This window comes from Equus quagga, chromosome 2, assembly GCF_021613505.1.
Source record: "Equus quagga isolate Etosha38 chromosome 2, UCLA_HA_Equagga_1.0, whole genome shotgun sequence".
NCBI lineage: Eukaryota > Metazoa > Chordata > Mammalia > Perissodactyla > Equidae > Equus > Equus quagga.
Window position 1 is genome coordinate 28,060,505 of NC_060268.1, and position 21,885 is coordinate 28,082,389.

The following is a 21,885-nucleotide window of genomic DNA, read 5'->3' on the forward strand; positions in this document are numbered from 1 at the left end:
TAGTATTTATCAGGTTAAAATAATCCTTAAGAACTATACTTTTTAGGAAAATTTTTTTTATTGAGGTATAACTTACGTAGAGTAAATACATGAATCGTTAAGTATACAGCTCAGTGAGTTTTCACAAATTAAACATATCCAGATTAAGAAAGAACATTTCTAGCTTACCTCTTACCCATTCCCAGTCAGTACTCCCCAAGGCTACAGCTATTCTGACCTCCAGCATCACAGATTACTTTTAAATTATGTTTAATTTTTAGTTATTTAATACTATCTAGGTCATAAGTCTTTCAAGAAAATGTCCTATTTGGAAATTCTTCTCAATTTGAGAAGATGCATTAAAGTCATAATTTTAGCCACTTCAAAATTTTGTGAGGAGGATGTCTTCAAAGCCATTGTATCCATAAGGAAAATCATCAATAAAGAAAATATAAAGAGTTGTGAAAAAAGAATAAACTGAAAAGAAGTATCAGCTACCCTTAAGTATCTTGCTTTTTTATGCACCTCAATTGAAAACCATCTATTTAGAATGATAAATGCATAGTATAGAGACCATGGGATGTATAGATTTTACACTCAGTCATTTGGCATTTGTCCACAACGTATGTTTAGTGCACCTCTTACTTTCAAAACTCATCAACTTATTGGCTCCACACTCTGCTTGAATTGTTTAAGGTTCCGCTCTCTTTTCTTTTGATCATCCTTTCCCTCCCTTCTCTCACCTCCTCAAACCACTCAGCTCACCTGGAAGGACTCAGCCTGCAGACTTGTCCTCTAGCCTGCTCTTGAACTTCACTCTGGCACAAGAAAGCCCTCAAGGAGAATTGAGTGGGGTATTTGCCTTGGTCTGCGTGTTTGCCAAAGGTGGATATGATCTGACGGGGATATTGCTATTGCTACAGCCACTGCTACTACTAATTGTTATGATTGAATGCCTACCAGTGCCTGGGGCTGACTAAGGCTTCATAAATGTCATTTCCAAATCTTCCTGCAATCCTGTTGGATAGGTGGTATTACTCCCATTTTGCTACATGGAAACATAGCTGTAGGGAGGTTCAGTAGTTTGCTCAAGGTTACGTAGCCAGGAAGGACTGAGCCAAGATTTACACCCAAGATTTGGCTCCAAAGCTTACTTTGACTCTGGTAAGGAGTCAAGGAGCACTGGAGTTGTTGGGGACGGACAGGAAGAGAGCAGACTACTCAACAGGGAATGGAAGGTCCAAAAACATGGCTGGGTGCTAAAGTGGGGCAGGCATGGGTGTAGTGCAGCTCCTCTGGGACTGAGATGAAGGAAGAGAGAAGGGGCTGGTGATGGTCAGGGTTTCAGGCAATGTGGGGTGTGGGTGTGGCAGTTAACAGGATAGAGTCAATAGAAAGCCAGAGCTTCTCCAGCTCTGCTCACTAAGGAGGGAGAAATGGTATCTGCAGCTCAAGGGGACAGGGAGATGGCATTTCTACATCTCAACCCCTCCGGCCTGGGCAGACTGCCAGAGTGGAAAGCCAGGGAAGCACCGAGGCAGGAGAGATCATTATCAGGAGGAAGGAAGCTCTGGCAGCTCCCACCAGCCTGTTTGTGACAAGCAGGCTCTGGGCCACGGAAGTCCCTTGAGGTCAAGGGAAATGTGATCCTGGAGCAGGGAGATGAAGCTGGGACACTCCACTGATCCTATGTCTTCAGGCCAAGGGGATCTAACTAGAGCTAGGCCCAGGGCCCAGGTCAGAAGAGCAGTGGGCTGGAGAAGGGGGAGGATGGTCAGAGAGGCAGAGAGAGAGAAGGAATTAAGATCCCAGGAGCAACCCACAAACAGTCTCTTGGCTTAAGTGGTAATAACCTTTATTGCAGCCAACACATGGTAACTGGCTCTTCGGAGCTCTCAGGGTACATTTCTTCAGGGTGAACTCTTACCTAGTTCTCCTCTTGTCCCTGTAGAGGTTTCCTTTTTTGTCCAATAGTCAGGTAGAAAGTGCACTGTATTTAGAAGGAGACTTAGCTTCAAGTCAAGCTTCTTTTACTAACCAATTTGACAAGCTCTTTAGTTAAGCTTTCTGAAATCTCAATTTCCTCATCCTAAAGTAGGCAAGTAATCTCTGTCAAGTCTATCTCACAAGGGACTCATGCGGCATGAAATGCTATATAAATATGAAATGGTTCTTCCTTGTCTTCTTTCCTTCCAGCTGCCTCTCTGCACACAGGCCACCTCACTACCACCTCAGAGCTGGGGAAGATTCCTACTCTAGGAACAGGAACAGCTCTGTCCATATATCCCATACAACCCTTTCCATTTATTTCCTCCTCTTGTCACGCTGTCATGATAAGGTGAGGGCAGGGGAAAGATGTACAAGGCACAGACCCGGGAACCCACACCAGAGCTTGCTCAGCCCCTCTCTTGGGGATAAGCTTCCAGGAGAACAGCAAGAAAAAGATGAAAGACCATTTCTTCTGGAGCTTAGCCTACTGAGGTATCAACCTCAGCTCCCCCTTCAGTCTCTTGGAAGAGCCTGAGCTAAGAACGACCCCAAGAGATGAGGGGAAGAGAAACTTCTCAGCATAGAAGGAGTGGTACAAAGGCATGGAAAAGGAATTAAGGCACAACCCAAGAGTGAGGAAGGCTGGAAATCTGAAAGACTTTGTCCAAGTGCACAGGAACCAGCGGGAATTGCCCAGAGTCCCCTTTCTGGGGAGGGTCACAGGCCACAATGAAGAACGCATCCAGTTGCTTCTCTTTGTACCTGCAGTCTGGGTACCTCCCAGAGGTGAGGTCACACATGGTCAGGGACACGGACTTCTGGCTCTGGTGGCAGTTCTTATGGCCGTTCTTGCAGGCTATGCTGGGGGTCTGACAGGTGGTGGCCACGCTGGAGAAGGATTCATGCAGGAAGGTGTTGAGGTCTTTGCAGCGTTTTGTGTACTTGTTGACGTTGCCCATCGCCGTGTTGCATCCCTGGGGCTTGGGCTGCACATGCTGAGTTTCAAACCACTGAGCTGGGGTCATGTGCTTGGGCTTGGCACTGACTGGGACCTTGGCCACCCAGAGCCCCAGCAGCAGGAGCAGCAGCAGGGAGCAGAACCCAGCTCTGGCAGCTGCCATCTTAAGGGAAACAGTCAGAATGGAGGGCTGCAGTCTCTGGGGACAGAGAGCAGGTGGTGTTTAGTTGAGAAATTAGCCTTCCTATACCTGCTCCTTCTAGCTAACCATAATCTCCCTCCCCTACTGCCTCCTTCCTCCCTCACCCTGTGTCTCACCTCTTCCTCCCCGTCTGTGTGCCCACACCATGACCCCAGCCCATAACCCTATGGCCCCAACCACCTCACCTTGTACCCCTATCTTCCTTCATTCTGTCCCTCTTGCCTCCCAATCTTTGTTCTATCTCCTCTCCCTCAAGTCCCACCCCCTTTGTGTCCCTATGTCCCCATCCTTTTCTCTGTATCTCATCCCCTCCATGACCCCATCCCCATCTCCTGTGTCCCCATATTGTGCCTCCAACCCCCAGCATCACTCTCTTCTCTCCCCTATCTATGTCCTCATCCCCTACACATTGAGTCCTTCCCTTGTCCATCTTATCACTTACCTGAGTGTATTCTTATCCAGTCAGTACCTTCTCTGTCCTCTCCTCTCAGCCGTGTCCCACCGCAGACCTCACTTCCTCACTGAGTCCTCACACTAGGGCTGAGGATGTACCTACCCACCACTGGGCCTGGGATCTCTGAGAGCCTCTTCTCACTGCCTAACTCCTTAAGAGCTGGTGTGGGCTACACTGCTTCTGTTTGGGGCGGGCTGGGGAGCAGTCCTGGGTCAGGAAATGAATCAGGTTCATGCCTCTCCACTTATGTGTCCCAAATAAGTGGATACTTAGGGAGCTAGTGCACCTGCCTAAACATGTTCAGCAATGAGGAAGCTTGAATCCTCATGCTCCAAGACTAGATTTGGCCCCTGGTCACATGGTTTTAATGACTCTAATAAAGCACCTGACCAGGTGTCAACCAAAATGAATTTTGGGGAGAGTTGTCATTTATCTCCTCCTATATACACTCTGGTTCATGATCCTGGGAAGAGCCAATCACTGTGATGATAAGGATTGCCTTTTTCTCACCTGAGATACAGATAGAATAGCGTGGAAAGTTGCTTTGTATGCTTTCCCATCATTGGGACTTACTGCTTATCTTTTGGAGGAGACAGGGAAGTGGATGAATCATCACAGTCACGATGCCCAGCACATCCCGACTCAGCTATTGTACAATGACTCATTCCTCTGGACCCCTCTGGTTCCAGGCGCCCACATGGCTTTACCTGGAGAAGGCACCCAACAACTCTCATCCTTTACTCTCTCCCTTCCTACTTAGTTGAAATTTGCAAAACTTAAACATTGTTCAAATTTGGAAATGCTGTTGTTGGTGGTGTTGCTCTGCATCCAGCCATGGATCTTCCTTCACTTTGTACGCTTTGTTCCTGGTGGGTATTAGACTGTGTGGAGAGCTTGGGTCAGCACTGCTCCAGGGGCTCCAGTGAGCTTAGCATATGGCTCTCAGGAGAATCAAGACACTGACGCAGAGAAGCATCACTTTTGGTGGGTGGGAAGGCCTGGGAAACTGAGATGAACAGTGTTTTTGTTTTCAGGATTCTTCTGTAAGTAGTAGGTAATCTCAGAATCTCGGGTTGATGTTCAAATGTTTATTGAGCATCTACTGTGTGCCAAGATGCTTGGGATATATCAGTGAACAAAAGAGACAAAAATCCCTGCTTTTGTAGGGTTTACATTCCATTGGGGGAAAGACAGTAAAACATATATACTTTGCTCAAAGTGATAATTGCTAAGGAAAAAAGTAGAACTGGATGGAAGTTGATAGGTGGTGATTTGTAAATAGGGTCTTTGAAGTAGGTGGCTCTGGGACAAAGACGTGAAGGTGAGAGAAATGAACTTGTGCTTGTCTGGAGAAGAATGCTCCAGGTAGAGAGATCAGACTGGAAAGGGGGGAACGCCTGGAGTGTTGGAGGAACAGCAAGGAGTGCATGTTGCTGGAGCAGGTGAATGATGGGGTCAGGCAGGTGCCAGAGGTTGGATCATGGACAACCAGAGAGACCATTAGGAGGACTATGACTTTTTCTCTGAACACACTGGGGAGCCCTGGGAGAGTTCTAAGCAGAGAAGCAAAAGGCTTGTCTGTTTAAAGATCACTTGGCTGTTGTATGGAGTGTAACCGTAGACAGGCTCCGTAAACTGTCTCCATCATAAGGTTTGTGTTCTGGTCCAGACGTTAGGATTTGGAGTCAGGAAGATTGGGGAGTTTGTTTTAAGGCCAGAGAGATGATATTTCAGTAGCTAAAGAGCAGAGCTGTGGGTCAGGATGAAACATCTTCAGAAGGAGCGGTGTTGGAGATGGGACCCACCACTAGATGGCAACAGAGAACCAGGAGCAAGTTCCGGCAGGGCATCCACTCCTCTAGTTGGCCCTCAGTGAGGCCTTGACCGAAGGAACAGCATTCATTGCTTTGTTAAGGTGCCTGAATCTTTGCAATTTGAACTTCTGGATAGAGAATTATGCCTCTGCTGCTGTAGAAATGCAAATGTTTGGAGAAAAAAAATCCATGGTTTAAAGCAGACTGTGGATAGAATACGGATCAGCATAGGCCAGTCCAGCCCTGGCATGGTGGCTGGGGTTGGAGGAGTTGGTGGGAGGCCAAGAGCTCATTTGAATTCCTAGCCCGGACTCCTTCTTACTTCTCATTATTCTAGAGTGAGATGTTTCCAAACCACAACTTGCACTGCCCTCTGCTCTTGTGTTTTCCTGTCATTATAATTATCCTAGTTTGCTCTTCAACTCCATTATGCTGCATTCCCCAGAAGGCTGCCTTAGTGATCTGTGAAAGTAAAATAAAGATGGCCCTACTGACTCAGATCAAAAGGAAGAGAGAGTAAAGGTTTAGGTTTGCACTGAATGAAAATTGATGTAGAAGAGTCGACCCTCCCATCTGCACAATTCAAGCTGAAACCCTTATTTTACCTCCATTGTTTGGATAAGGCGGGTGATTTTGTTTCTTCATTTGCTTAAAGTATCCAGTTTCCAAGATCTGTTTCCCTCTGCACTCGGTAGGATAATTTTGCCATTTTTCCTTCAGTACATTCATGGAGCAAGAGGAAAAGATGGAGGAAGGGGGACAAGGTTAGGGAGAACAAAAGCAGTTAGGCATCAGGCCAAGGACTGGTCAGGGCATCTGGCAGAAGGGAGAAGAGAGAAATTAGAGAAGGGACAGCAGAAGACAAAGTGGGAGAGAAGATGAGAGGGAAGTAAGCCCCTCAGACAAGAAACCTCCATCCAGGGATATGAGGTAACTGCCCCAGCCTCCTCCTCATTCTATCGCCATAGTCATTGCTCTTGGCTTAACCTCTCCCCAGGACACCGTTGTGTGTGTGTGTCTGTGTGTGTTTAAAGTTGTTTGGGTGGGTGTTGTGAAAATCCCAGCAGTGCCAGGTGGACCTCTGCCTGTCTTCCCCACAGGACAACAGCTGCTGCTTCCTGTAGCCTGTGTTGGGAGGGGATGAGGGGGGCTGGGAGAGAGGAAGGCTGGGCCTGGATTGGTGCCCAGCCTCTCTCTCTTCCAGAGTTCCACACAGCCTCTGGATACTGGTGGAAAGCCCACGAGAGTTTCCTTCCAAGCAGGAGCAGGTCCAAGTTCTGTTATCCTAATTTTGTTGTTCCTCAGATAAATAAAGGTGATGGGCTAATTTTTGTAGATGGGGAAAGTGAAACAAACAGCAAGTTGGGGTCAGATGTGAGACTTTCTTTGGGTCTTTGGATTCTCATGACCTTTCCTGGAACAGCTTTGGGTCTGGAGGAGGCAGCCCTGACAGAAGGTTGGAATCCCTGGCTCCCAGACCAATGCCTTTAGACAAGCCAGGACGGAGGAGAGGGGAACCTAGTCTGGGTTTGAGAGGCCTCACCAGGTCTCTCTGTCTCATAAGCCATTGCAAGCTCCTCATTTATCTACAGAATAAAATATAAATTCCTTGGCTTGATATTCAAGATCTGCCACAATTCGGCAAACTTGTCTTTCCAACTTTATCTCTCCCTTTTCCCACACTAAGTGCCTCAACTCCAGCCATCCTGGTTTTCTCTTTTTTCTCAAACATACCTTTCATAGTCCTCTTTATCTCCGCTTAACTCGTGTTCCTTGAGACCCATCCCAAGGAACCAGGATCACCTCCCCTCCTGAAAACTTGCTCTGATCCTCCCAATTCAGAGGAATGTTTCTTACCCCTTAAATTCCTACAACATTTACTGTCTTCAAGATGTATGATATTCTGTCTTGAATCATTAGTTAGTTCTCCATATGTATTTATCATTTTCCTCCAATTTAGACTGTCAATTTCCAGAAGGATCATCTATTACACTTCTTTTGCACCTCCCACAGGATATAGCACAGTGCCTTGCATATAAGTGTCCTTAACTGATTCAACTTTTGGGTTAGAAGGCCTTCACTCTGCCCAGAATGATCCCAGTCACAGGTGGGATTACCACCAACCCACAGCATTGGTTAGCAGATTGAGGAACTGACAATGCAGCTCCTGGACTTCAATCCTGGGGTGGAGGTGAAGCTATGACAAGAAGGTTGAGATGGCTGAAGCAATCCTTTGGGTTCAAGGACACCAGGAACTCTCCATGACACTGTAAGCAGTACAAGAAATTGAGTTGGACGGGGCAAAAGTGATACCACTGAGACTGTGGTGAGCGGGTAAAATCTTGTGATTCCCATCAATCACAGGGAATCACCCCTGCACCTGCCACCCTAGCCAGTTGTTCTAGAAATGCTTACCGTGGGGGCGGGGAGGAAGGAGAGAATGTGTAATAACTCCATGCAGAGGGTCATGTTTACAGGAAAAATAACTGAGAGTTGTTTCAATGGTGAACTATCAGTACCCCTTCTGCTGGTGGAAGAGTCAGCACCATTACAAGCAAGATCTATCAGAAATATTTCTAAGTCCTAGATATTTACCAACCCTTTCCAATAGGTAAGGTATAAGTAAGTCTGCCTTTGTTAGGAAATCTGATTCTCTCATTAGATCATGGTTTCTCAACCTCAGCACTATTTACCTTTGGTCTGGATAATTCTTTGTTGAGGGAGCTGTCTTGTGCAATGCTGAATGTTTAGCACCATCCCCGGCCTCTACCCACTACATGCCAGTAGCACCTCCCAGTTGTGCCAACCAAAAATGTCTCTAGACATGACCAAATTGCCCCCCATTGAGAATCACTGAATTAGACATATGACTGTGAGCAAGCTACTGCCCCTCTCTAAAATTTTGTTTCTTAACCTCTAGGGTAATTCTTGTATATGTAAAGTCCAGTGTAATGGGGTAACAATCCCACAAATCTCAGGCTTAGGGAGCAGATGAAACCAGGGCGAGCATGTCAGAGTGGATGAAACAATCCTATGGATCAGCACTGCTAGGACAGGATTTTTTTTTTAAAAGATTGGCACCTGAGCTAACATCTGTTGCCATTCTTCTTCCTTTTTTCCCCCCTCTTCACCCCAAAGCCCCCCAGTAGATAGTTCTATATTCTACTTGCAGGTCCTTGGGGCTCTGCTATGTGGGACGCCTCCTCATCTTGGCCTGATGGAGCAGTGCTTGGTCCAGGTCCAGGAGCCAAGCTGGTGAAAGCCTGGGCTGCCAAAGCAGAGCGCTCGAACTTAACCACTCAGCCACGGGGTCGTCCCTCTAGGATAAGATTTTAAAGATCAGACCACTAAGATTGCAGGTTGGAACCCAAAGGCCCAGCAGATGTTCAGTACTTTTCCTGGTCCTGTGATCGTGCCTTTGTTAAATATGTTCATACGTGTGTCTTTCCCACTGAATTATAAATTTAATCTGGACTGGAATTATCTTATTTACCTCTGTATTCTCCCCAACATTTGTCATAGCACTTTAAAATCTTATTTAATAATTACTTTTTAAAAAATATTTTCAAGTAATCAACGTGGGGCATGGCTAACAATAGAAAGCTTCATGAAGATGAATTTTAAGTTAGGTGTGAGAGGGGCTCTAGATTGGCAGAGTGGGCATGGGGGAGGACCCTTGGCTCATTTGAGGAATCAAAGAGGGTTTGTAGATGTTGAGTGAGTTGGGGAAAAAAGTGAGTTGGTGTAGAATCTAGGAGATCATATCCAGTTATCTATTTATATATTGTTTAATGGTTAAAAGTCACTTTCATGCTGACCATCTTATTTTATTCTTGCAGCTTTATGAGCTAAGGAATGTATGAATCCCTTTATAGAAGAGGAAACAGAAGCTCAGTAGGTTATCTGTATCCAGTCCTGATCTCTGTCCTCTACGATGTGCTCTTCCATTTCTGTAACTGCGTGTGCAGAGGTGAGTGGTGGTGGATGGGTAGCAAATGAAGGAAGAGGAAGACCAAGAGACATGAAAAGCTCCTTTCTCTTCTCAGGGAAGCTGCAGCATTGAGCAAATAGGGAAGTGGTGGCATGCTTTGAGGCGGGGACCACAAAGTGGTAGGCTTCCTCAAAACAAAGACTTGAGTCAGCCAGGCTCAGGCACCACCCTGCATGGGCTCCCACTCTGTGTTTGCTTGTAGACTGCCTGAAGGACACAGATGAGCCACCTGCCTGTGTGGGATTTACCCTCAGTTGCTTGGCTGTGCACACACTTCCCCGGGGAGATCTTTCAAGCAGAGCCTTCTTAAAGAGGATCTCTGGGCTGAGTCCTCTCATGAGCTAGCTCAGTGGAATTCATGGAGGTGAGGGTGGGAGGAGGAGAAAAGCAGCATTCCGGGTAGAGGAGACAGTGTGAGCAAGGACATAGAGGTGGGGTGGGGCACAAAGGGGGAAGCAAGCAGGGATGGAGATGCAGTTGGAGACGTGGTGGGGGCCAGGTCATGGAAGATCTTAGGTCCTACAAGGTATAGAGCCCTACTAGAGTTGGAGTGTGTGTGGTGTCCAAGAGAAGGGACAGCCTGAGCAGAAAAAGAAATAGGAATGGAAGGGACAGGTTTAGGAAAAGTTTACATAAGATTGTCAGGGCTGCGTGACAGCTACTGCATGACTCATGGTCTACTGAGGACTTACCATGTGCCAGGCACTGGGCTGAAAGCTCTTAATATACATCTTAATGTAGCTCAATACTGCCGCAAGGTATAAAATATTATCCTCATTAACAGACAAAGAAATTGAAGATTATCGTGGGGTTTAGTAAACTTAGATTGATGGTGCACAGCCGGCAAGCAGCAGAGCCAGGATTCAGCTTCTGGTCTGTTTTACTCAAAAGCCTTGTTCTTAACCACCATGCAGCCACTGCCTCCCAACAGGTGGGCTTAGGGAGAGGGAGGGGTCTAGGATCACTCTCAGATTTCATGCACAGGTAACTGAGGAAACCAAGATAGACAACACAGGAAGAGACGCCAATTGTGGGGAGGGCGGGTTCAGTTTTGGATTCTAGTTTGTGCTGTCAGAAAGAGCAAGCTTAGGAGGGCTGTAAATGAGGAACACCGGGACGTCTGTGTCCCGCTCCTGAAATACACACTGGCCTTGGAGCACTCAGGGTTCCGTGTTCTGACTCTCCACTCCCTCTCTCCAGGACAAGAGCAGTAGGCTCTCCTAGAAGGAAGCCCACAACCTGGACAACACTCTGCAGGGAGGCAAAGCTCAGAAGCCTCTGGAAGTCAAGGACTGTGGCTGGCAGGCGTAGGGAGCTAGCTCCTTTGTTCTGATAAAGGGCCAGGTATTGATGAAAAAGAAAGTTAGAAGGCCAGCTTTTTCCCAACATGACAAACTACAAATCTGATCTGCGGGGCTCAGGTGGCCTGCACTCCCTCAAGTCCAGGCTGTGCTGTCTAATCCAACCTGACACCTTTGAGGTTTAGGGTCAGCACGCATAAATTTCCAGGAGGGCTCAGATGCTGACAGGGCCTGGGGTTACAGGTGAGGGAGTCAGTGTGACGGTGTGATTGTGACTAGAGTGAAGGTGACAATGGGGACTGTGGGGGGTCCAATAGGGGTGTTTGATTCTCAGCCCGGCACTCTGGTGGGAGGCCCTTATGTGGTGTGCCTGGCCTCCTGGGCTCCTGTGAGTGGGATAAGAGTGGCAGACCCTCTGTTCTCTAAGGGTCAGGAACAAGCAGCACTTTGTTCTTCAGAAACACGACAGTACTTTCCTTCTTACCTTTCCGCGGGAGCAGGGCCTATGGACCAGAGAAAACATCAAAGAAAGCCCAAGAACTTAGGGTCTTCTGGCAAGTAGGTCAGAACTCAGTGTTCTGGTGACACCAGAAAGGAGGAGACCAGATAGCAATGTCTCTTTCCTCCCACCCATCCAACCCCCTCAGCACAGGAACTCCTCAAACTCAGGGGACAGTCCCTCCTCCCAGACTAGTCTTTATCCAGAAACCTTTCTAGCTTCTTCTCACCTTTGGGCTGTCCTTGGCCTCAGGCAAGAATCATCCCTGCCCCTGCCCTGCTGTCTTCCAGCTCTTGTCTTTCCTCCGGAGCAGTCGGAGGATTGGAGAATCAAATTGGAGAATCGTAGCTCAGCCTGTTCCTTCTATCACCTCTGCATTTTTTACCAGAAGAGCTGACAGGGCCAGCAGTAATCAGGAAGAGTCACTCACCCAAGGACCAGCTGGACCTCTTATTCCGTAAGTGTTACAGCTCATAGACTGGGTGAGGCTGAGACCCTGAGTTAGAACAAGGGAAAGGAGGGAATGGCTGAAGGTGGCTGACCAGCTGAGTGACCTTGGGCAAGTGTCTTTTCTCTCTGGGGCATAAGGAATTGGGCTGGATGATCTCCGAGGTACAGCCCAGCTCTTGGGGTGTAGGTGAAGGCACAGAAGGAAGGCTGGGGTAATGCTGGTGGCTCCAGGAAGAGGCAGACAGCCACCCTAGGCCCACTTCTGCCTCCAACCACCTAAATTCTTCCAGCAGGAGGAATGGCACAAGCTGTGGCCTGGCTCCTCTTCCTCCAGCTTGTTCTAGAACAAACTCAGGTTGTGGACAGCAAGTTGCAGATTGCTATCAAGAACTTCCGCACCTTACACATCGACTATCCCATGGTTAACTATCCAGAGGGTTTCCAGGGCTACTGTAATGGTCTGATGGCTTATGTGCGGGATGTAAAGCAAAGCTGGTATTGTCCAAAGACCCATTATGTGGTACATGCCCCCTGGAAAGCTGTCCGGGAGTTCTGCAAGTACAGTGAAAGCTTCTGTGAGAATTACAACGAATACTGTACACTCACCCATGACTCCTATCCCCTCACGATCTGTTCTCTGGGTTCCATACAACCTCCCACCAGCTGCCGCTACAATGGCACCCTAACCAACCAAAGGCTCTACCTGCTCTGTTCCCGAAAGTATGATGCTGAACCCATAGGTATCATTGGCCTCTACTAAGGAAGGGAGGCATTCATTCTTTACCACCTCCTACTGCCACCACAGACCAGCCTGTCCCCATTCCCTAAACTCTGACCCCTGGTACAACCCTTCCTCCCTGACTTCGAGAGCAGGTAGGGTCCTCCCAAGAGACTAGGGAGGTAGGAATAATGTCCAGAGCTTTGGTCACCATGCAAAGTCTTACTGTCATCTGGTCCCAACTTGTTTACCTCCCCCTCCTCTATCATCCTCCCTCTCCCACAGACAGTTTTACCTACCCAAGAAGCTGACTGTGTCCAGTTGGCAGTAACTGTCCATCCACTGAGCCAGATCCTGAATACTGGATGGAGGCCCAGAGCCTCAGCTTGCACCATGGCAACAGGCACCCAGCTCGTCTCAACTTCCCATCCCCACCAGCCTTCTCTTCTCAGTCTTTTCCATTTCCTTATGACTCCCTCTACTCACTCACCCACACAGTCAGTGTCTCTAGCTATAGGAAACTTCCTGGGACCCTTAGACTCATTTCAGCCTCACTTCCCCAGAACCCATCGCATTTCCCAGTCTGCTCCTCTCTATGAAATCATTATCTTCTCTTCATGTAACCTGTTCTTTCCTCCCTCCTTCTACCATGGAACCCAGTGCAGTCTCTTCCCCACGTTTCCAACCTCCTTTAGTCACCCTGCCTTCCTTTCTCTGACCTCTTTTCCTTCCATCCTTCTCACCTTGGCTCGCTGGAGTTTCAAGTTATTTTCTCTGACTCATCCCCCCAAAGATTCCTGTGTCCCTTTCCTTCTCAAAGCTCCTCCTGACAACCCCCAAATTCCAGGATCTGCTGCTGACAAGACAGGGGTGAGGTGGGCCTAGCCGTAGTCACAGAAGGTTTTAAACCACATCTGAGTTGTAAGATATAACCATTGGATGAAACTGAGTGAAGGGTACATGGAACCTCTCTGTATTATATTTGCATCTTTCTAAGAGTCTATGATCATTTCAAAATAAAAAGATAAAAAACATATCTGAATTAGTTCTGATTTCATTCCTCTCTCCTGGAGTGCACCAGAACTCCTACTCTTGGAGTACTGCAGGCCCCCACCTCTGGCCATCTTCCTAGACTATCCTTAGCAGTCAGTAGTCTCTTCCATTCCATGTATTCCATGACAGAGGTGGGGTGGGGTAAAACTCAGTTCCAGGTTGGGTGTTGAAAATAGATTCTCCCTTCCCTCCAACTCTAGAGCAAACTCATAGTAAGAGTCAGGCTAAGTAGAGCCTTGGCCCACCCTCGTTCACTTCTATTTCTCCCCCAACAAAACCTGGATTGCCACAGATGAAGCAGATGGAGAGACAGGGAAGGGTCTAGTTGGTGATATCTGGATCATGCTATGTCAAATCAGGACTTGCTACCCCTCTTTGGGAGGTAGAGGAGGTTGAACACCAGCACTGTGCGAATGCAAGTAGCAAATACTTTTGCCTCCACATCTGGTTCATCTCATCTCCAAATATAGTCCTCAGTCCTGTTCTTAGAAGCAGTTGTTGAAGGAAATGCTAACTTATGGTTGGGAGTCATGAGGCTAAGTAGGGTAAAGGGTGTTGAGCTGGAAACCCCTCCTTCTTGGGCCTTCTTTTCTCTTCTCTTCTTTCTCTACCAGTGGGCCCAGTGATCCCTCAGCCTGGTGGAAGACAGAGCTCATTAGCTGCTGCACACACAGATGTTTATTGTTCCCCAAGTCCTTGGTGTTAAGGATGCAGGATCAAGGTCTGGCAGGCTGAGATGAGGCTACTCACTAGTTGCTGGCCTTCTTATCATAGGTGCCAGCACCCTTGTAGCCACTCACATAGCCTGAGTTGTCAGTCACGTCTTCCCGTCCTGCGATGCCCTTGCCTTTGCCACTCTCATCAAAGCGCTCCTTGTGGGTGCCCGTGTACTTGCTGGTGTCCGTCAGCCGGCTCACCGCCCCCACCATCGTCATTTTCTGCAAGCCAAGGAATGATGGGTCTGATCTCCCCTCCTCCCTCCTCTCCACTGCCACACCCTTCTTTAAAGACGGCCCTTGATTCTGCAAGTGCTCAGAGCTCTTGCACTCCCTGTGTCATGGTGCTGTTTTCAAGGTCCAGAGGCAGCTGTGAGGAGAAACTGGGGCAAAGGCCATCTACTCCTGAGGGAGGAGGAATCTGGGGTATGGGAATGAGTGGAGGGGGATGGATTTTTCTGCTTCCAGAGGAGGTATTTTGACCAGGCTGCTGCCAGAGGACTTCAACCCCAGACACAATATGCAAGGTCCCTCCTACTGGGAAGGCCCTATTTGAAACCTAGAGTAGAAAGTGCTTTTAGTAGAGAGGGGACAAATAGGGTGGGTGAGAGGCAGGAAGTCAGAGATTAGACCTTCTATAAGAGCAGGAGGATGAGTGGGGATCAGGTACCAAGTCCTCTGCACTCAGCCTCCCCCAATTCCACCAGGCCCTAGTTGCCTGGATCAGATACTGGAGACTTGGGAATGAGTCTAAATTTCACTGCTAAAATAGCTGTGGACCTCGGGCAAGTCACTTCCCCTGTCTGGACCACCGTTTCTTCGCCTCTGAAATGACTAGATGATCTCTAACATCTTCCAATACTAACACTCTCCCTACAATATCAGAGCTGGCAGGGGTTAGGGACATGGGAGGGCAGGAGGGGAGACAGGAACAGCAGGGATTTAGGGAAGTGGTAAAGGTTCAAGAGGAAAAATGTCACTCACAGTAACACCAGTAGTAGCTGGATCCTTGCCCTCCATGAGTTTATAAATGTCTGCAAGGGCTTCATCTGGGTTCTTCCCCTTGAACAGCTTCTGGCCCAGTTCTTTCACTGCCTCTTGGAACTGTTGAAAGGTGATGGTTCGGGCATTCTTGGCCCTGGTCAGTGAGACAGAAATCCAGGAACTCTAGAACATGCACTAATCACCTTCCAAAGTCCAACCCTCCCCTCTCTCAAGACTTGGCTTCTTGACACTGCAAGTCTTGAGGACAGCGAATAGAACAGTGCCAGGTACCCAATAGGTGCACAGTAGACCTATTACAAACGTTCTGCAACATGACCCCTTCCATGTCCATTGCCTTGTTTGTTCACCTCATCACTCCCACTCCCACCTTTCATCCCTTACTTGACTTTGCTGAACACGATGTCTACATCAGTGGAGGTGACCATTTTGCCATCCATGATGCCACAGTCTTTGCACAGCTTGGAGAAGTTCTTATTGTTCATTTCAGTGCCAGTGCTTGATGATTCTCCAAAGACAGCAAATCTCTGGAATGTTTTCTCTGCTTCTGATGCCATGGTCAACTGGAGGTAGGGGAGGACAGTAGGGAGGGAGACTCGGGGGTGAAGCAGGAGGGGAAGGGAGGACTGTGGAGTAATGAGGATGGAGGTTAACATAAAATCAGATTCAATAACAGGAAGAAACCCCCTTCTCCCTAGTCCTCTCTCTCCTTTCCCCCCTTACTCCCATCCCACCTACCCTTCCCAGCACTGGGGATACTAGTGGGGATCCTATACACTGAATAATCACCACCACCACCCACTTCCCCACCACTTTTGTGTACCTAAGAGTGCCCGGATGGTGTCTGACCCTTCCCAGCCTTCACATGTAAGTGTGTGCAGATATGTGGGGGCCAGCTAGCTGGGGAGACTTTGTGGCAATGGAGAGACAGAGGGAGGAAAGGGAAGCTTCTATGACCTCAGCAGTGTTTATGTGACATCACCTCCAGCCCCAGCTACAGCCCTAGTCTTTGGGGGAGGGGTCTTTTTTGTTTGCCCTACCTTGAATGCTGTATTGAGCAAGTTGCCAACTTTCTGATCTCTCCAGATGACCAAACTTCCTTATTATTTCAGCCAGCTTGACCCAGTCCTCTGAGTCCTGGTCAAACTCTCCTATGCTCTGCTCCTCAACAAAAACTGAAGAAAGCCCAGGGAAAGGGTTAATAAAAACAGATTGGTATTGGTCTAACATTGCCCTCCTTTCTAGTCTCTAGGCCCAGGTGTAATGATCAACATGGAAATCCCACTAGCTTTGGTAGACCAACGTTAGTAAGAACTTTAAATGGCTTCCAATGTTGGGCCCAACACGGAAAGAGCATAGGGCTTGGAGTGTAACACATCTGGGTGGATCAGAGTGAAATAGGTCAGAGTGAGAGTGAGTCTCAGACTCTGAAAATCTTCCAGATAAGTTTCTGTGCAAGTCAAGGATGATCCTCAGAGGTTTCTCTTTGGCCTTTTCTCTGGCCAGAAGCCATACAGATAGATGAACTTCAGGGATCTTAAAATAGTGCAGCTGGAATGGTGACTTCCTTCTCCTTCCTGTCTAACCATCAACAGTTCCTATAAATGTTTTTTCTTTGTCTTATACATTCATTCCTTTCCCTCCATTTCCTATTACTCTCACACTTATTCAAGTCCTTGTCATCTCATATCTAGTTGATTATCCTGGATTCTAAGTGACCTCTTTCCTGAGTCTAAATGCTTTGCCTCCACCCATACCATAATCCACCTCCATTACCCCCCCATCAGATTAATTTTCACAAAACTATTTTTTATCCATTACTCCTACTCAAGAACACTCTATGGATCTTCAGTGCCAAACCTTTTGGCCTGTCATTCAAGGACGTTCACACTTGGCCCCAATCTTCCTTACCAAACAGCACCCATCTCTCATGAACGTTATTCTTCATCTGGGGCCATAATGGCCTAATCACCATATGCTTGAGAGGCTACCTGTAGTGGAAAGAGCCTAGCCTTGGAGTGAAACAAATCTGAGTGGGGATTTGAGTCCTAGATAAGTCATTTACTAGCTGGTTGGCCTTGGGAAAGTCACTAAACATCTCTGAGCTTCCGTTTCCTCATCTGTACAGTGAAGACAATAATACTTATCTTATAGTATTAGGGGATAATAAATGGGAAGTACCTTGCACATAGTAGCTACTATTCAATTGTTCAAAGTAATTTGTGTATTTCTGCCCTCAAACTTTCCTTTATACTCTGTCTCTTCCTGGATAGAATGCCCCTCTCTCCCACTCAAATACTCCGTGGTTGCATTCCTCATAAGCTGGTTCACTCTATGAACAAAACCCTTTTCCTCCTCTGTATTATACTAAGATAATGGTTCCTAGCCTGTGGGTTACAGCCTCTTAGGGTGAGGATTTCTGAATTACTGCAAGGGCCTCTGGAATCTATGTGTATACAGAAGATGAAATGTCAACTGAATAAATAGAGTGCTATGCACATGTAGGTATTACTACATACATAAATGTTGTGATTATCAAAATACTGTACAAGCTTATTTGAAAGTACTGCTGAATTCATGGTTTTTCTCCATCAGGGGATACTAAAACCATCATGTGGGAATGGAAATCTCTGATCTCCCATTTGAGAAGGGTGGGAAACTACTGCCATAGGCCTTACTGTCTAAACAATTAATTGTATATATATCTATCATTTTTCTTCACGTTTTCTATCTTTATACCTTCTCTCAACTACTTGATCATAAGCTTCTAGAGAGGGTATGACTAGACTTCACACCTCTTTGAATTCCATCTACACAGCGGCTTGCACATAGCAAGTACATAAAACTGTTACTTAGTTGAAGGTATAGTTTGAAGCTGCTTCTGGCCCAAGAGAAAGAAGTTAGAGAGAGAGATTACCCTTGTAGGGCCACTAACACTTGGGCTAGGCTGGGACCCGCCCTGACAGAGAGGAACCCTATCTTAGGGCAGAAGCAGACTTATTTCTGCCTGCAGCAGGCTGAGACCCCTAGGCCCAGGAAACAAACAGATCCCAGTGGAAATTTCCCATCTCCTGTCTGCCCGCCCCCCTGCATAGGCCCCTTATCAGGTTCCCCCTGAGTCATCCTGACCCAGAGACGAATTTAGATGCTGGAACCCTCAGGTCCTTCCCTCCCCCACTCCAAGTAAGCTGACTTTAGACACATCAGAGAAAGCCACAGGCAAAAGTTCTCCCTCCAGGCATTCTTTCTCCCCAGTTCCTGTAGGGCTGGTGAGCTCTCTCTCTTGTCCTATGTATCTTTATCTATAATCTTAATTCCAGCAGACTTTTCCTTGCCCAGGAGAGCGTTAAACTGCATCAGGGGGGAGAGGGGACTAGGCGAAGAGCCAAGGTGCCCAGCTTCTGTGCCAGTCGCTGGGGAAATAGTTATGAAGGGAGCGGGGGAAGGGAACAGAGGAAAACTTGGGTGCTGGAAATTGCGGGATGTAAGGGGGTCCTTTGGATTTGGGGTTGTTGAAAGCTGGGCTTAATCCTGACCAGTTCTACTCCGGGTCACCTCCTCCCTCTTGGCCCCTCCTTCTTTCCAATAGACGCTGCCAAGTGAGGATGAAAGGGGCATTGATGTTCCTTGGATGGGAGGGGGGGTGGTGGGTGGGAGGGTGGTGGGTGGGGGGGTGGTTCCCAGGCAGGAGGGGGGAGGACAATTTGGGGGTCTTGGCGGGGGGGGGGGGACAGGCTGTGCTGGTGTTGCAGTTGGCAGCTCCAGTTCCATTGGTCATTGTTCCCAACTGGCCTGGCGCCCAGCCCCCGAAACGGCAACTCAGGAACCGAGCTGAAAGAGGATGGGGTGGGGACCTTGGGGGAGGGGAGCTGGAAGGGGTGCAGGTGGAGAGAAATTCAATCTGACTTTCTTTTCCCTAAGACAACTCTGAATTCTCTTAGCCACATAACTATCCCATTCTTGGTGGCCTTCCTCTCAGGGTCCCAGGGAAGGTGCATCTAGGTGGGGGGAGAGCAGGGCGGGCGAGTGAGGAGTCTAGGATGGCAAACCCACCCAGGCCCTGAGAGAGGCGCAGTAGTCCCTAAGAAATCACCGCCTGGGCATTGCGATTCAGCCCGGCGGAGCTGGTCTCACCATCCATCTCTGGGCCGAACTAGGAGGGGTTAGCGTCCAAGCCACAGGGTCTCTTGGGTCCCAGCCCGGGACACTGCGTCCTCCCCAAGCCCCTACTCCACCCCCGCGGAGTTAACTCCGCCTCTGCGCCTGTTTACTCTGGAGTCAGAGCCCCTGGGGGTCCCTGGCCCCTCCTCCGCTCCCCCCCCGCCTTGGGGCCTTGATCCGGGAGTCCCCGTTGGCCATCCTCTCCCCCCCTTCCTGCGATCTCCCTCTATTTATAGCGGCCCCCCGCATTCCCTGCCCCCCCCCCCCGCCCCCCCGCCTTGTTTTTCAACTTCTCAGGGAGCAGCCAGAGAGCAGGAGTCGGGACGCAGCAGAGAGAAGAGGTACTAAGACCCTGGGCGCCCCGGAGTTGGAACTCCTGCGCCCCCGACGCCCCCCCCACCTCTCAGTCAGTGCTGGCACACCTGCCCCTCCCAGCGGGCGAGACCCCCGCCTTCTCAGCGGCGATCCCCGCCCATCTCCTCCTCCCCTAACCTAGCTCTCTGTTTCCGGGCGGGCGGAGTCGAAATCGTGGGGTATCAGCACCCTGGGTTCGTCTCCTCGTTCCCCGTCCCCACCACTGAGTCTGGGGGCGAAGGAAGGAGTCAGAGTGCGACAGGCAGATCCAGGTCACGGGTAGGGGCGGTGCTGAGGGCGGACGTGGGGATCCCCCGCACGACTAAGGGATCCCCACACACCCCACAGCCACCCCATTGCGGGGGGGATGTTGTGCGGAGCGCGAGCGGAGCCTGGGAGCACCCAGCACTTTGCTTTCCTTGGAGTTCCCTCCGGCCCCCAGCACAGCCCCTCCCGGAGCGCCAGGCAGGCTGGGGCGGGGTGGGGGGGGGGGCGTGTTTACTGGGGGTCTGGGGCGGATCCGCAGGCAGCCGTCGGCCCGTGGGCGGGCTGGGGCGGGCCGGGGGCGGGTCTGTGGGGAGCCCAAGCCCAAGCGGGCCGGAGAGTCAAAGGCAAGTGAAGGTGGAAGCGGCCGCGGCGGCAGCAGGTAGGGGGAGGGGCAGGCGAGGGGCCGCCGGGCCTGGAGGGCGCCAGGCGGGCGGGTGGGTCCTTTGATCGCAATCCCTCGGAGCCGAGCGCTCGCGGGAAGGGGCCCGCAAAGAGGGGGCCCTGTGCTGCTGCGCACAAAGGCGGAGGCTCCGAGAGCGGCGGGGCGTGTTTGGGGCGTGCGCGAGCTTGTGCCCAGGGTCCAGAGCGCTTCGCGCGAGGGTGTCGGTCCCCATGCGCTCGGGCAGCGTAGGGATCCATAGCGACAAGCCCCGGGTGCTGGGCCCAGTCAGTCCCATCCGTCGTACCCATCCGTTCCCACCTGGCGCTCGGCCCTTGCGGGTCGTCGGGGAGGCTAGGAGGAGATTTTGGGACGGCCCTCTCCCTCTTTCTCCACTCGTGGGACCTACTCCGAGAGTGGGTGGAGAAAAGAAGCAAAGGCACGAGGCTTTTAAAAATTTGTTTTTGGATGGTGGTTGGAAACAGTCATGCTCTGCTACCCTCGTCTCATTCGAGAGCTATAAAAAATCTTGGGGATCCTCTAGTCCCCACTTCTAGTTTGCAGATAGGAAATTGAAGCCATGAGTAGTAACTGACTGGGGCAAGGTCACGCTGGTAGCTGCAGAGCAGGGACTAGAATCCAGAGGTTCTGACACAAGCCACCTCCTTTCTTCCACATCAGCACTTCCTTCTCTCCTCCCACCAACCTGCTCCCCCAGGCCCCTCCTGCCTCTATTGATTCTAGTTGAAGCCTAGAAAAGACCTGTTCATTGGCCCCCGGGGTACAGATTGGGGAGGGTTAGTGACCTGGGGAGGGTTGATGACCCAGGTAGTCTAGGTCTTGGCTGAGGCTTTCTGTCCCTAAAAGACCCAGGGTCTGTCTGTCTCCCGTGTCATTCACCTCATTGCCTTGTTTCCTCAGACCCCACAGCCAGGAGGAGTGAGAACCCTGACCCCTAACCCCCCTGCATCCAGCCAATAGGAGCCCAGTAAGTGACCCCACCTCCAGGCTGCTGGTTCTTTGCGTTGCAGTTCTGCACAGGTGCTGTGCTCCTCCTGTGCCCCACTAATGTTGAATGTATGCTAATTTATTTACAGCAGGGAGGGAGAGTCTTGGGAGGAAGGGAGGCATTGGGTCAGTTGGACACAGATGTCCCTTGTCCCTCTTTTCTTTTTTCTCTCCTCCTCCTTTTGGTCATGTTACTCAGGTCATTTTTAGCCCCTTTCCCTTTGAGCTGCTGACCTTGGGGCCTTAGTTGAAGGTCACAGTCAGTTGTGAACTCTCTCTACCCGTCCCTTATTAACTTTGGAGTACCCAGTGACTGAGCCAGGAGTTTCCCTCCCTACCTAAATGGGAGTGTGGGGTGGCCCCTAAATATAGGCTGGGAAACGCGAGCTGCATTGCAGCCCGACCCTGGTATTTCCATCCAGATAGGGGAGGGGGTCTGGAGGTGTGGGTGTGCGGGGAGCAGTGGGGATGGCCAGTCTGAGAAGTGGTGTCCTGACTCCTCTTCCACAACCCCTCCTCCCCAGTGGCCTGAACATGGAGCTGAGGGGCAGGAAAGGCGCTGTGTGTGTTCTGGAGTAGTCTTCAGCTCC

General features: G+C 49.6%; 3 protein-coding genes across 9 annotated transcripts in view; 2 read left to right on the plus strand and 1 right to left on the minus strand.

Annotated features, from left to right (window-relative positions):
• LOC124234945 (tubulin polymerization-promoting protein family member 2) overlaps window positions 1-21,885 on the minus strand; it is a 24,485-nt gene continuing 2,600 nt past the window's right edge. The window contains exons 1-5 of one of the 3 annotated variants that reach the window (XM_046652611.1): window positions 19,780-19,910; window positions 16,167-16,301; window positions 15,511-15,752; window positions 15,109-15,262; window positions 1-3,125 (exon numbers count right to left, since the gene is read on the minus strand). In XM_046652611.1, the coding sequence (XP_046508567.1) occupies window positions 2,583-3,125; window positions 15,109-15,262; window positions 15,511-15,683 (870 nt within the window). In that variant the 5' untranslated portion in view covers window positions 15,684-15,752; window positions 16,167-16,301; window positions 19,780-19,910 and the 3' untranslated portion in view covers window positions 1-2,582. Of the gene's footprint in view, window positions 3,126-13,679; window positions 14,347-15,108; window positions 15,263-15,510; window positions 15,753-16,166; window positions 16,302-19,779; window positions 19,911-21,885 lie in introns of those variants that run through there. The other 2 variants (XM_046652610.1, XM_046652612.1) reach the window with 2 other exon arrangements.
• Window positions 11,633-12,657, plus strand: RNASE13 (ribonuclease A family member 13 (inactive)). Its single transcript, XM_046652613.1, has one exon. The coding sequence runs from the start codon at window positions 11,936-11,938 to the stop codon at window positions 12,395-12,397; it is 462 nt and encodes a 153-aa protein (XP_046508569.1). The 5' UTR covers window positions 11,633-11,935; the 3' UTR covers window positions 12,398-12,657.
• The window catches only part of NDRG2 (NDRG family member 2), an 8,740-nt gene continuing 6,391 nt past the window's right edge, over window positions 19,537-21,885 (plus strand). For 2 of the 5 annotated variants that reach the window (XM_046652604.1, XM_046652609.1), the window contains exons 1-2: window positions 20,160-20,287; window positions 21,209-21,275. The gene's annotated coding sequence lies outside the window, so the exon portion shown is untranslated. Of the gene's footprint in view, window positions 19,629-19,811; window positions 19,921-20,159; window positions 20,288-21,208; window positions 21,276-21,885 lie in introns of those variants that run through there. The other 3 variants (XM_046652605.1, XM_046652608.1, XM_046652606.1) reach the window with 3 other exon arrangements.

Bases quoted from the DNA above. Each gene is read 5' to 3' on its own strand.
- RNASE13 (XM_046652613.1), top strand. From the start codon at position 11,936: ATGGCACAAGCTGTGGCCTGGCTCCTCTTCCTCCAGCTTGTTCTAGAA.